We start from the raw sequence: 13,237 nt of genomic DNA, 5'->3' as shown, positions 1-13,237 counted from the left end.
ACAGGATAGAGAGGAGGAGTGTGCTGTCACATTATAGGGGGAGTAACAAGGGTTACATAACAATGTGTGTATAAGTTTTTGTATGAGAAACTGACCTGAATTGTAAACTTTCACTTAAAGCACAACAACAAAAAAATAACAGCGATATGTATCAGTCATAAAGTGGTTACCTGTAGGACAGAAAGATGGGAGGGAAGTGTGATTGGGGATTAGGATTTCAACTCTATCTGCGACACTTCATTTCTTATAATAAAGAGATGATACATGGTTTTGAAAAAAAAGAAAAAAAGATCAGGCAGGATTACTGCCCGTTATAAAGACTTGAGTTGCCTAGGCTCAGGTTTCTTTTCCTGTAATGCATGTGCAGGCATCAGCTGGCCTTCCCTGCATTGCCCTATGGCAACTGGGGCTCAGGAAACTGGTATAAATGCTGGTACTCAGGCATTGGTGGTTCAGTGGTAGAATTCTCGCCTTCCGTATGGGAGACCCAGATTTGATTACTGGCCAATGCACCTCTTGTGCAGCCATCATGTGTCTGTCAGTGGAGGCTTGTGTGTTTCCATGATGCTGAAGAGGTTTAAGTGGAACTTCTAGACTAAGGCAAACTAGGAAGAAAGGCCTGGCAATCTACTTCTGAAAATTAGCCAATAAAAACCCTATGGATCACAATGGCCCAGGCCCCATCCAATCATGGGGATGGTGGAAGACAGGCATTGTTGTGTTCCATTGTGCTTGGGGTGTCCTGCATGGAAGGTGAGACTTTTACCGCTGAAACCACCACTGCCTCTAACAACCAGGTGACCCATTGCTGTCAGGTTGATTCTGACTCATAGCGACCCTACATCAAAGAGTAGAACTGCCCCACTGGGTTTCCAAGGAGCAGCTGGTAGATTCGAACTGCCGAATTTTTGGTTAGCAGCCAAACGCTTAACTGCTATTTGACTCCTGGCTTGTCTGACCCCCTAATTTCAGCATCATCTGCAGCCTGTAGTGTGGGATTTATCCTTTCACATCTCCAGTTGAACCAACATCTAGCCTCTAGTTATCAGGGGAGTGTGGTGTTGGACAATACAACCCACCAGGTCCAATTAGAAAAAGGGTATGAAAGGGACTTCTCTAAAGCAGATTACAAAACCAGAACAGAGAGAGATACAGCTGGAAAGAGATTCTTCAATTACCCAGGTTTGAGAAGGTCAACCTCTACTAAAAGAAGGAGCAGGAGAAGAAGGAGAAAAAGTTGTTGTCGAGTCGATTCTGACCCAGGGTGACCCATGTGTGTCAGAGTAGAACTCTGCTCCATAGGGTTTTCAGTGGCTGATTTTTCAGAAATAGATCACCAGGCCTTTCTTCTGAGGCACCTCTATGTAGACTCAAATCTCCAACCTTTGAGTTAGCAGCTGAGTACGTTAACTATTTGCACCACTCAGAGGGACTAAAAAGTTCTTGAATGGCTCAAAAGTGAGAGGAATCACGGAAGAAAATGGCTATCAAGTTAACCACAAAATTTGTGACATGAAAGTGACAGAATATTGGGAGAGAGCATCTTTAGGTTCATACCAAGAGGAAGAGAATCCTGGCCACTGTTCTCCAAGGCCACGTGCTTGCAGAAAGCTGATTTCAGAAAGTTCAGAGCAATGGGCCCTCTTCCATTGTTCAGAAACTGTAAGAAGGAAAGATAGCACAAAAAGGCATACGAAGCTCTTGGAAATGAAATTTGAAAGATACAATTGCTTATGCGCTGGATGAGGTAGAAATAAGGAGTTGGAGGGTGTGGAGCGGCACTGTAATCAGAGAGCTCTCTTGTCAGCTCAGACAAAGAAAGGACATGAACAAATGATGAAAGTAATTGGGCAAGACTGACAATGAGAGAAAAAGTGTGTGCAAAACAGTGTCAAGTTGGCTAAACACCAGACTGAGATATATTTTATGGAAAATGCTACCAGCAACAAAAAGTATCAGAAAGAGAACAGATATACTGCTCAATGAAGGCTGAGTAATAGTAACAATACTAAAGTCAAAGAGAAGACAAAACTACCTCATTCCTATTTCTGCTTCCATATTTCTCACCAAAGAGATTGCTTGGTAAAACTGAAAGTATCAAATAAGCACAGTTATAAAAGACTTGGAGCCCAAGCTACACAGAGATTTTAAAACACTTAGCTTCTTTAAATTCATTCAAGTGTGTCAGATCAAGGTGAATTATGCCCCATGGCCTTGAGATAATCTGCAGGTGAGATTGTGAAACCATTGTTAGCAGTTTCTGAGAAATCATAAAATGAAAACACTGGGCGGGGGCAAATATTGATTTTGGTTTTGAAAATGATGGCTGTAGACGAGGTTGAGTTTGCCCTGGAGCAAATTTCTGGATCTGTTCTCCAGTGGATTCTTGACTAGAGGGTCTGGGAGAAGTGGTTCCTAGGGGAGATTGAGCACCCGAGAAAACTAGCCTCATTTCCCTTTGGGATAAGATTTCTAGACTGAGAATCCGATCAGTGCCATAGACACAGTATGTGGCGATTTCACAAGGCATTTGATAGCGCCTTCTTTAGGAGTCCATGGGTGGCATCAGCTACTAACTGGAAGGTTAGAGATTTGAATCCACCCAGAAGTGCCTTCGAAGAAAGCCCTGATGATCTGCTCCTGAAAGATCACAGCTACGGAAAACCCTATGCAGCACAGTTCTACTCTGAAACACATGGTGTTGCCATGAGTCCAAATCAACTCAATGGGAACCGGTTTGGTTTACGCTTCTTCTGTGGAGAGGACGAAGAATTGTGAATGTATGATGCTGAAGAAGGATTTGTACTTGTACTTGATTGAACAAATGTATCCAGTGTTGACCACTTTTTTAATGTTTCATAGTTCTTCGCTTGGCTTATTTTGCTCAATATTTCAATTAATGACTTATGCAGAGACAGAAGTCAAATGTTTATCATATTTGCAGAGAATAGAATTAAGATTAGAAAGTATCTTGACAGGATAGAATGCAAATATGAAATTGAACAAGGAAAATGAGGTTCAAAGAGGACAAAAAGGGGAGATGGCATTTAAAAAGCCTTAGGGCGTTTCAACTGAGTGCAAGTTTATGGGTCATAAGTGAGTTTTTCCTAATTCTCAAGAGTCTATGATTTCTTAAGCATTAATCATACTTAAAAAAAAATAGAAAACTGTGGTGGCAACAGCAACAATAACAAATAAAAAAGCCCAAAACGTCACTGCCCCTTTTGGCTAGCTTTAAGTACATAATTAAGATTTTGAAGTCCTAACATTTCCAAACACCATTCCAATAAGTTGCAATTGCATCAGACACCCACACAAAGACTGTTTCAATAAGCATATGCTACCAAATATATATTACTCTAAAAATTACCATAAGCACTTGATATGGTGCCAAGAATGTAATAGTCACATGAAAAATTCTTTGCTTTCCGGCTGGCTGCCTCAGTTTCCTAGCTTGTTAAATGGGGGAGGGGAAGATGCTGGATAATATTTGTGAATACCACTCAAGAGGTGTGGAGCATAAAGGTCAATGAATAAATCTTTGTCGAGCCCTTTGGCCTAATCCCTTGGAGGAAACTTCTCTAGCATCCCTGCTCCTCTTGTTAGGAGGAGGCTGAGGATGGAGCTAAGTTTACATTTCCTTTACGACAGTTTAAGAGGTTAGTGACTTACCACCTAAGGTTTCCATTAACTGCTCTGTGGAGGGCTCCGAGTGGTTCCTCAGGAGAGTGTAGATGCTCATCACCATTCCTGGGGTGCAGAACCCGCACTGGGTGCCGTGACCTTTAGCAATCCTTTCCTGAAAGTAAAGAACACAGGGGTCCGGCATGAAAGCTTAAGTGCTTAGGGGTAGAAGGCTTTTTGAAATGAAACAGGGGGTTCTGGTTGGCACAGTTAAAGGGAGGCACACGCTATCAACTGAAGTGCTGATTGTCCACGTTTAAGATGATGAAGGAAGCTTCCTGGAAAGAGATTCCATTGAGGTAGTTGGGAGAGGAAGTCCTCAATGACAATCCATTTGATTAATTCAAGGGCACAATTTAGATGTAATTAAGACCACAGAAATTGAGATTACCTACTTTTGTTATTTCCCTCATTCTACTATCATTTGAGGAAGGTAGGAAGGTTGAATTGGAAGGATTTATTGTAAGGGCTTCTGTCTGTGAAGAAAGCTCCAGGTTTTCCATTTCTCATTTTTTGTTCTGATCTTTGAGGATACTTGGTGTTTCATTCACTTTTGGACATTTTTACTAAGGAAACGTCATCACATGAGTTTTAAAAATCTTATACAAACTTGGCCCTGAGACCAACATACCCAGCTGGCAGGTCTCTGATGGCGCAAGGGTGCCTGCTGAGACAGAGGACAAGCAGGCAGTGATGTTCTTTCCCTCTGGCTTTTGGTTCAGTGGTCTCACAACAACCTTTATGGAGCACCAATTCCTTGCAGTGTGGGAAGATATTTTATAGTCCTTGCCCCCAGCATGTCTCTAACTTGGTTTGTGAGATGCCAAAAAAAGACAACAACAATAGCAAACTTGATTGACGACTTGATTGGCAACAAATGCCAAACTAAAATATTCAGGTCCCTAAGTTGATTTTTCTATCTAGAATTAGTAGCATGTTTATTTACACAGACCAAACACAGAATACGCATCCTTGTTTTCCACATTTTTTAAATGGAATCAAGATAAATGGGAATTTTCCCTCCACTGTCTTTGTGCATACGATCCAAAGCATCCCTGGAGGGAGACCTTTTCCTTGAGGCAATGAGAGCGTCTGAAGGAACCCACATTGTGTGCTACTACCTCCTCACCACTGCCTCCCCATTTTTATGGAAGCATGCTTTTGTTGTTAGGTGCCATCGAGTTGGTTCCAACTCACAGTGACCCCCACATATAACAGAATGAAACGCTGCTCGGCCCTGCACCATCCTTACGATCGCTACTATGTTCAAGCCCATTGTTGCAGCTGCTGTATCAATCCACCTCGCTGAGGTTCTTCCTCTTTTTTTGCCAGCCCTCTACCTTACCAAGCATGATGTCCTTCTTCAGGGACTGGTGCCTCCTGATAATATGTCCAAAGTATGTGAGACTAAGTCTCACCATCCTTGCTTCTAAGGAGCGTTCTGGCAGTACTTCTTCCAAGACAGATTTGTTCATTCTTCTGGAGTCTATGGAATATTCAATATCCTTTGCCAGCACCGTAATTTGAAGGCACCAATTCTTCTTCGGTCTACCTTATTCACTGTCCAGCTTTTGCATGCATATGAGGTGACTGAAAACACCATGGCTTGGGTCAGGTGCACCTTAGAACTCAAAGTGACATCTTTGCTTTTTAATATGGAAGTATAATAAGCTTCAGATAGTAATAGTAAAAAAAAAAAAAAGTTGCAGAAGTAAAAAGAAAATTGAGAGAAGGGTAATATTTTTTTGTTGTAAATGCCGTCTTTGTTCTATGGAGCCATGCTAAGCCTTCGTTTGGACAACTGAAGAAGTCACCTAAAGTCATGTTTGTCCTAAACTTGTTAAGACATGCTCTCACCTGCACGGGGTGAATCCTGGTTTTAATGCTTCCGACACCTTCCACGGTGGTGACAGCAACTCCATACAGAGAGCAGATGGGCACCAGGCAGGCGGTGACTGAGAAGTGACTTCAGAGTTTATACAGCAAAGCCAAGAAAAATTGGAACAGTGACAGTAGTTTCCAAAAAATGAAAAGGAAAAATGTATTTAGATGATTACAGTAATAATAACTTTGCCATGAATATAATTAATTGAGTGCACATTAAAGCTAGGCTATCACATAAATTATTTTGAATTCAGGTATGGTTCTCTAAAAATAAATGCTGTATTATATGGGATTAAGAAAGCCATTTTACCCTCCAAACTATTTAGCTAAACAATGTCAGGAATTGAAATGTTCTCTATTTACCCTCAATTTACTTATTCCCTTTTCAGTTTGTCAGTTGTGATAGCTGGTCCAATAATTAGCTTGATACCCTTCAAACAATCTCTAGGTTATCTGTGTCTTATACAGAGCCAGAAAGATACGGGGAAGAAGTTAAATGAGACTACCTGAAAACCAAGTCAGTCAATAACTTCACCAGAGTGTAAGCTCCATGATTGGGAACAGTAGTGATTCAGTGGTAAAACTCTTACCTCCCAGGCAGGAGACTTAGGTTCGATTCCCGGCCAATGCACCACATGCACAGCCACCCAACCTATCAGTGAAAGCTTATGGGTTGCTATGATGCTGAATAGGTTTCAGGGGAGCTTTCAGACAAAGATAGCCTAGGAAAAAAGTCCTGGTAATTGTACTTCTGAAAATCAGTCAGCGAAAACCCTGTGGGTCACATTGGTGCGTAGCATGGGACTGGGCAGCATTTCCTTCTGTTGTGCATGGCATTGCCATGAGTTGAGGGCCAACTGAAAGGCTGCTGACAATGACAAGTTCATGAGGCCAGGTAACTTTGTCTGGCTCACTCTTCTACTCTCAAAGACAGGAGTAGTTCATTGGTTTGATGAATAATCAGGACAACTGGGCATTTCCGCAGATATTCAGACTGCTGAATGCACTCATTGCACCTCTCAAGAGCAGAATGAGAGACATTGAGTTTGGTCCAGGATTTGGTCATCTATCTTCAGGAGAATTATTAGGAAGGGTGGGGGCAGCAGACTTTTAGACCTGTCCTGGGGGGATGGTATACAGCAGGGAGAATCTGGGCTTTACAGACAGGCCTGGATCTCAGGCTCTAACACCCACTGGCTGTATGGTCTTGATTAAATGACAAATTCCCGCAGAGCTTCAGTTTCATATATTTGCAAAATGAGGGTACTAAGAACAACTAAGACTACCAGGGTGCAGAATCTGCATGACACACCTTCCCTGAATTAGTTGAATTCTGAAGATTCAGTTTTAAAACAACTGTAAAATTACTGTTGCTAGCATTGGTATATTTTATTCCTTGTCAACACAGAAAGTTGTTTATTTTAGTTTCAGCTCATAAAAACTGAGGTTGCTCAACTTCCTTTGTTGAGTGAGGTGTGAGCCAGGAATAAAAATCTTGTGGGAAATCAACATGAGAGTCACATGTTCTAGTCTTGGAGCAAGGATACCAGATCTTTTTAGAGATGGAGTCGTATCTTGAGATCATCACCGTGCAGGCACCACAGTCCCCTCCTCCACAGCCATACTTGGTCCCTGTGAGTCGGACTGAAGGGCCACAGTCAAGGTAAAAAAAGGAACTTGAACTTTCTTAATCTTTAAAATTTCCTTAAATTTTCACACATAGGGAGAATGACTTCACTTTCAGGATAGGTACAGTCCTTCTTGAGATACCTGGGCCACACATTTTAATGGATTAAATTGTGTCCCCCAAAAGGTATGTTGAAGTCCTAAACTCTACTCTGGTGAATATGACCTTGTTCGGGGAAATAAGGTTTTTCTTTGCAGATGTTCTGGTTAACAAAGCCATGCTTGAGTAGGGTGGGTCCTAACCCTAATCCCTCTGAGTGGTGGTTATAAAAGAGAAGGACAGACACAGAAAGGGAGTAGGTAGATGCCACGTGACGACTGAGGCAGATGGAGCCACAAGCAGGAAAGGAACACCAAGGAACTACAAAGATCGGCTGCCACAAGCAACTAGGAGAGAAGCAGAGACAGTTCCTCTCCCGAAGCCCGCAGAAAGAATCAACATAGCACATACCCTGCACTTGGACTTCTGGCCCCCAGAGCTGCGAGACAATACATTTCTGTTTTTAAAGTTACCCACTTTGTGGCATTTCGTAATGGCAGCCCTAAGAAACGAGGACATTCTACAAGCAATTGGTGCCCAAGTATAAATTAGAGTGTAACACCTCACAAGAAACTATCCATTAACATATGACTAATGAGGGGCAGCCATTTGCCAAAGGAAGGAAATCAGCTATGTCAACTAACTCCAAATCAGGGATCGAGACCTCCTGATAGCCTAAAGGCCTAATCATTCCTGGTTTAGAAAGACTCCAACTTTGACTTCAGTTCAACACTATTTTATTTTAATTCACACAAAGTCAGGGAAGAGGTCCAAAAGGCATACAAATCATCAAGAACGGAAAATTTGCAATCTAATTGGAGCCTCCACAATACCAACTCTTCCGACAAGGAAATGTAGAATGATTGAAAAAGAATCTAATGTAACTTCGAGTGCTTGTCATAAAAAAAGAAGAAATCTGTAGTGGACTGACACAGGAAGCCTGAACTCTCAGTTTATTCATAAATGGAGGATGGGTAGAAGGGATGAGGTGAGTTGGAGCAGGTTGTCTGGGTGGGTGTGGGACATACCCCAAGGCTGTTGTGGGACATTTATCCAGTTATATGAATGTGAAAATGTCAACATGGAAAGAATGTCCACAAACAGGGTACTGCCCATTCAGTTTCTAAGGGCTGTTTTGAAATATATTGGGGGAGTGTAGGTTAAACAAAAATCAGTGTCTCCTAGAGTCCTTCCTGATGCTGGCTGGTACAGGTGTAGATGTGTTTTCTGGTCTCTAAACCTACCCTTGGTGGTAAAAATGGTTAAGGGCTTTGGCAGCCAACTGAAAGGTTGAAGATTTGAGTCTACCCACAGATTCCTCAGAAAAAAGTTCTGAGAATCTGCTTCCAAAAAAAATCAGCCATTCAAAGCCCCGTGGAGCACAGTTCTACTCTGACATACGCGGAGTCACCACGAGCCAGAGTCGACTCAATGGCAGCTGGTTGAACTTAGAAGGGGCGCCTGTCTTTACCCTGTGTGTGAAGTTTGGGAATCCATCAAACGACCTCCAGGAGGCAGACTGGTCAACCCACTTTGTGGTTCGACTTTGGCCCATTTAGGCTGACCGCAGCTCTCCAGAGCTTCTGTTGGCCAGTTTATGGAGCGGCTGAACAGGCAATGACCACTTGCTCACAGTTGGCCAGGCAGTGACCTGGAGACCAAGGCAAGAACCTCAGCTACATGTGATAATGACCAAGAGGCTGAGGTCCCTATAAACAAACGTTTCTCAGAGCGAATCAGAATCTCCAGGAGTGAGACTCGAAAAATTCACATTTTAAACAAGATCCCTAGATGATCATTATCCTTGCTTAAACTCAGCAACCATCGTCACATATCATTCCACTTGCAAGACAAACCACCTGCTTTACTCCTTTCATTCCTGTGCACAATCAGAATGTTTGCAATGAACCGTGACAGAAGGAAAAGTTCTATAAATGCAAGGGAACTAACAAAGTTTCCAGAGTTTCTCATTTGCTTTGATTTCTCAAACAAACAAAAGGATATGATTTTTTCTCAGGTAGAACAATAAATTTACTTCAGGGTCTGGGTTCCTCTCGATGACCTGTACAGAGGAAATGAGTATAGATTGAGGCAACTTCCCTGTAGCCCCTGATTTCCTAGCAGTAAGAATCATTTAGAATGTGTTTGATCTTATTTGCCTGACTTGATCAAATATCACTCTTGGCAATTAGAAAGTTACATAACACTGCATTGTTTTTGGCTTTGTGTTGGCAGTGCAAATGTTTGGCTTTGTTTCAGAGGGTAACCAACAAGAATTTGCACATTAACACAAGACTGGTTTGGGGAAAAGAATAAAAGGTTATGAAACACTTTGTAGTTACAAACATTTTATATTCTTGAGTTCACCCATTTGAAAGAAAGGAAAACTGAATCTAAGAGCTTTGGTTTCCATCACCACCTGCAAAACATACTCTTTGTTCTTTGCTCATATTTGAAAAGTTAAGCAAACAAGATCTTGGCAGCAGGAGATAAACAACATCATATCTGCACCCACTGGGAAACATTCACACAACCACCATCACAGCTCTTTAGTGAAGGGATTCTAGAAGATTTGTCAACTTCTTAAGAGAGGAGACATGATACAGGAGAAAGAACACAAACTTTGGGAGGAGGCAGATGAAGATCAAGGTCCCTCTACCACTGGGTGACCTGCACATGTTATGTAACTGCCCTGATCCTCTGTTCCTTTTCCTAGCTTATGTGGAGTGTTCAGCACACAGTACTGTTAATTCTGTTTCAGCTTTGACTCCTTCCTCTTGGCCAGTGGTGCGGAAAACAAGGATATTGGGTTGCAGTTCAGGCACGGTGTCAAGGACAGTGAAAAGCAAAGCGATCATTCCACTTCTGGATTTTGCCTTCACTAAATATGTAGAACTCAGAACAAAAATGAGACCAAAAAAATTATTTGGTTCATTTTCTCACGTGATTTAAGAATCAACTGCCTAAAGGAGCAAAGTGTTAAAATGGGAACTAACTCTGAAATTTATTCCTGACTTCCCGGTATTACTTCTCTTTCATTCTTGCTGATCAAAAGTTTTATAACTATTTGCAAATGATCCGAAGATTTTAGGCTTTTAATTTTTGTGTGTGTGTGTGGTAGTGGTGGTGGTATAAAAGTTTCAGGAGACAGCTGGGGAGGAGTGGGGAGGAGGAGAGAGACGAAGATGGTCCTGATAAACAGAAGTTGAGGCCTAAGTCTTAGATGAATACAAATTCAACTACAAAATGATGTCTGAAGACATCAAAGGAATCAAGTGCTTTTCATCTAGCAATCCCAATACCTTTCACAAGTAGGCGTCCTCTCCTCTCCTCTCTTTCTCTCTCTCTTCGTCCCCCTCTCCCTTACCTTCTCTCTTCCCCCTCCTCCTCTCTCTCACTTATTGCTCTCTCTTCAGAGAGCTCCAAATATAAGATTGATATAAGGCTTCTCATACTCATACAGCAAACCTGCAGCTCACACACCAGTCACTTGAACCTAATACCTTCTTGGAAAACATTGATAAGAGACTGCTTATACCATGGTTTCATTCTCCATATGAATTTAGTAATAGCAGTGTTGAAAGCTTACCTTTCTTCCATTTACAAAGAAAACAAGCTCATCTGACTCCTTAGAGTGAGACATCATACCAGAATAACTGGCTGAATGTTGTGAAGTTATATCAAAAGCAAGAGATGGCTTCACACTTGCTGCTGTGCCGAACTGAGATACTTGCTGAGAACACTCCCTGCTAGGGATCAACAGCTAGATGGAAGGCAGTACCAATGCGGAGATTTGGGTCTGCTTTCCGGGTGTGTTCCTCCAATCAAATTCTGTCTATGCTCCCAACCCTCTTATTTCCCTACCTTCCTCCAACACCCCTACTTTCCTTGTCCCTTAAGCCAATTTGGAAATTCAGTTTCAACAGGGCTCTTGCACAACGTACACTTCTCCCTGCCCTGGGGGCAACCCACTGAAATAAGACTTCTTACAGCCAACAAGAACCTACTGCAGTCAATGAAACGGAACTGAATCAAGCAAAGGTACTGTTTTCAGGTGGATTCCTAGGCACTAGATATGTTTGTTTTTAAACAACAACACTAATGCTTACTTTACAAAATCAAGCAAAAAGTGCAAGTTCTCCCTCCTCATTTCTGCTTTTCAGAGTTAACTGTCCCCAGACCCCTATGTATCCACACTGAATTTTCCCATGTACATATTGATCTGTACGTACATACACGCATTATTTTTGTGTTTCAAAAACGTGAAAACGAGCAATTTATACTCTTTCAAAATTTACCTTTTTTTGAAAAACTTTCTTAGGATCTCTGTGCCTCCGTTGTCTCACCTGTGAAATGGACAAAACAGTAATATCTCCCTCAGGGTTGTTGTGAGGGTTAAATCAACGAATACATATAAAGCGCTTAAAACTTTGCCTGGCACATAGTGTGCCCTTAATAAATGTCAACTATTGGTATTATTGACATAATTTATTAAACAGTCTTCTACTGATTTAGATTTAAATCTTTTTTTTTTTTTTTACTATTACAAACAATGCTGCAATGAAATTCTTGTATTTTATCTGTGCACATTTAAGTAGTTCTGTTAGGTGAATTCCTGAAACTGGAATTCCTGAGCTGAAGGGTATGCACGCTGCTAGGTCCAACTAAATTGCCTTTCAACATGTGTGAACTAATACAACTAGTCGTGTATGTGAGAGTGCCTGTCTCTGCATGGCCTTCACCGACACTGAGTATTACCAATACTTCCCATTTTTCCACTTTGTAGCTGGCATTTCTCTTGTTATTGTGAGGTTATTTCTCTTGCCACACATTAGTGAATGTTTTTATTTCTCCTTTTCTGGCTAATGTCAAGTGGCCAGGTCATTTTTTTTTTTTTTTTTACTGGTTGTTTAGTGCCTCTCGCGTGGTGGGAGATTTCTTGTGGGTATTAAGATGTGATAAAAAGATCTTCATAGATGGTATTTATTCTCATATATCCACTCATGTGCCACTTGTCCCTTTCCCTTTCCAGGCCCCTGACCAGATGGCTAAACCATTCACTACTACCTATGATTCTGTGTATGTTCTAACTCTAGGTCACTCCATTTTCCAAACGAAGTGGATAACAGGTGCACTACTCAAAGCTCTACCCATTGGGAAGATTTCCCCTCACTGCTGAGTAAACCCTGGTGGCGTAGTGGTTAAGAGCTATAGCTGCTAACCAAAAGGTTGGCAGTTCAAATCCATCAGGTGCTCCTTGGAAACACTATAGGGCAGTTCTACTCTGTCCTATAGGGTCAGTATGAGTTGGAATTGGCTCCAAGGCAATGGGGTTTTTTTTGGGGGCGGGGGGCTGTCTGAGTAAAGGTATAGTCAGCCATTGTCCATAGCTGGCTTTCACTCACTGAGGAGCCCAGCTCTAGGCTACAATCCTAGGTGTGATTTTTCAGGCCTAACATAGGCGATGATAAGACTTTACCTGACAGGACTTGTTGGGGGAAGCTGCCCTCCCCACAGCAGACTTGGTGCCCAACAGTGCATTGAAGTTTTCTGGAGGAAGTTGTAGCCAAGGACTCAGGCTCCTTCCCAGGCCATCCATGCTCATACACAGCTGCATTCCTAGCCCAGAGGCCTCCATTTGGAGGAAGTTGTAGCCAAGGACTCAGGCTCCTTCCCAGGCCAACTATGCTCATACACACAGCTGCATTCCTAGCCCAGGGGCCTCCATTTGGAGGTTTCCTTATTAGGAGCCTCGGTTGAGGTACTTCTCAGGCACCTCCACCAAATCTCCGTATTGAGGGCTTTGGCTGAGGTATTTTTCTCAGCTTTGACTCAGTACATTTCCATTCCTAGCCCTACCCACCTGATCCACTAACCCCCGGCCCACAGGTACTCTTGAAGAGGTTGGAGCCTTTTGTTCAGGGCTCCTTGGCAGTGAGATGA

At 42.2% G+C, this 13,237-nt stretch overlaps 1 protein-coding gene across 4 annotated transcripts in view; it reads right to left on the bottom strand.

Moving 5' to 3' along the window:
- LOC126077959 (aldehyde oxidase 3-like) overlaps positions 1 to 13,212 on the bottom strand; it is a 100,592-nt gene extending 87,380 nt beyond the window's left edge. Inside the window, exons 1-6 of one of the 4 annotated variants that reach the window (XM_049887763.1) lie at positions 12,774 to 13,212; positions 11,593 to 11,640; positions 9,299 to 9,356; positions 7,116 to 7,212; positions 5,542 to 5,650; positions 3,673 to 3,799 (exon numbers count right to left, since the gene is read on the bottom strand). In XM_049887763.1, coding sequence (XP_049743720.1) covers positions 3,673 to 3,799; positions 5,542 to 5,650; positions 7,116 to 7,212; positions 9,299 to 9,356; positions 11,593 to 11,640; positions 12,774 to 12,932 — 598 coding nt within the window. In that variant the 5' untranslated portion in view covers positions 12,933 to 13,212. Of the gene's footprint in view, positions 1 to 3,672; positions 3,800 to 5,541; positions 5,651 to 7,115; positions 7,213 to 9,298; positions 9,357 to 10,883; positions 11,126 to 11,592; positions 11,641 to 12,773 lie in introns of those variants that run through there. The other 3 variants (XM_049887761.1, XM_049887762.1, XM_049887764.1) reach the window with 3 other exon arrangements.
- Positions 13,213 to 13,237: the final 25 nt, after the last annotated feature.

The sequence above is a fragment of the Elephas maximus genome, chromosome 6, assembly GCF_024166365.1.
Source record: "Elephas maximus indicus isolate mEleMax1 chromosome 6, mEleMax1 primary haplotype, whole genome shotgun sequence".
Classification (NCBI taxonomy): Eukaryota; Metazoa; Chordata; class Mammalia; order Proboscidea; family Elephantidae; genus Elephas; species Elephas maximus.
The sequence above is the reverse complement of the archived record's forward strand: the minus strand, read 5'-3'. Positions and strand labels throughout refer to the sequence as shown.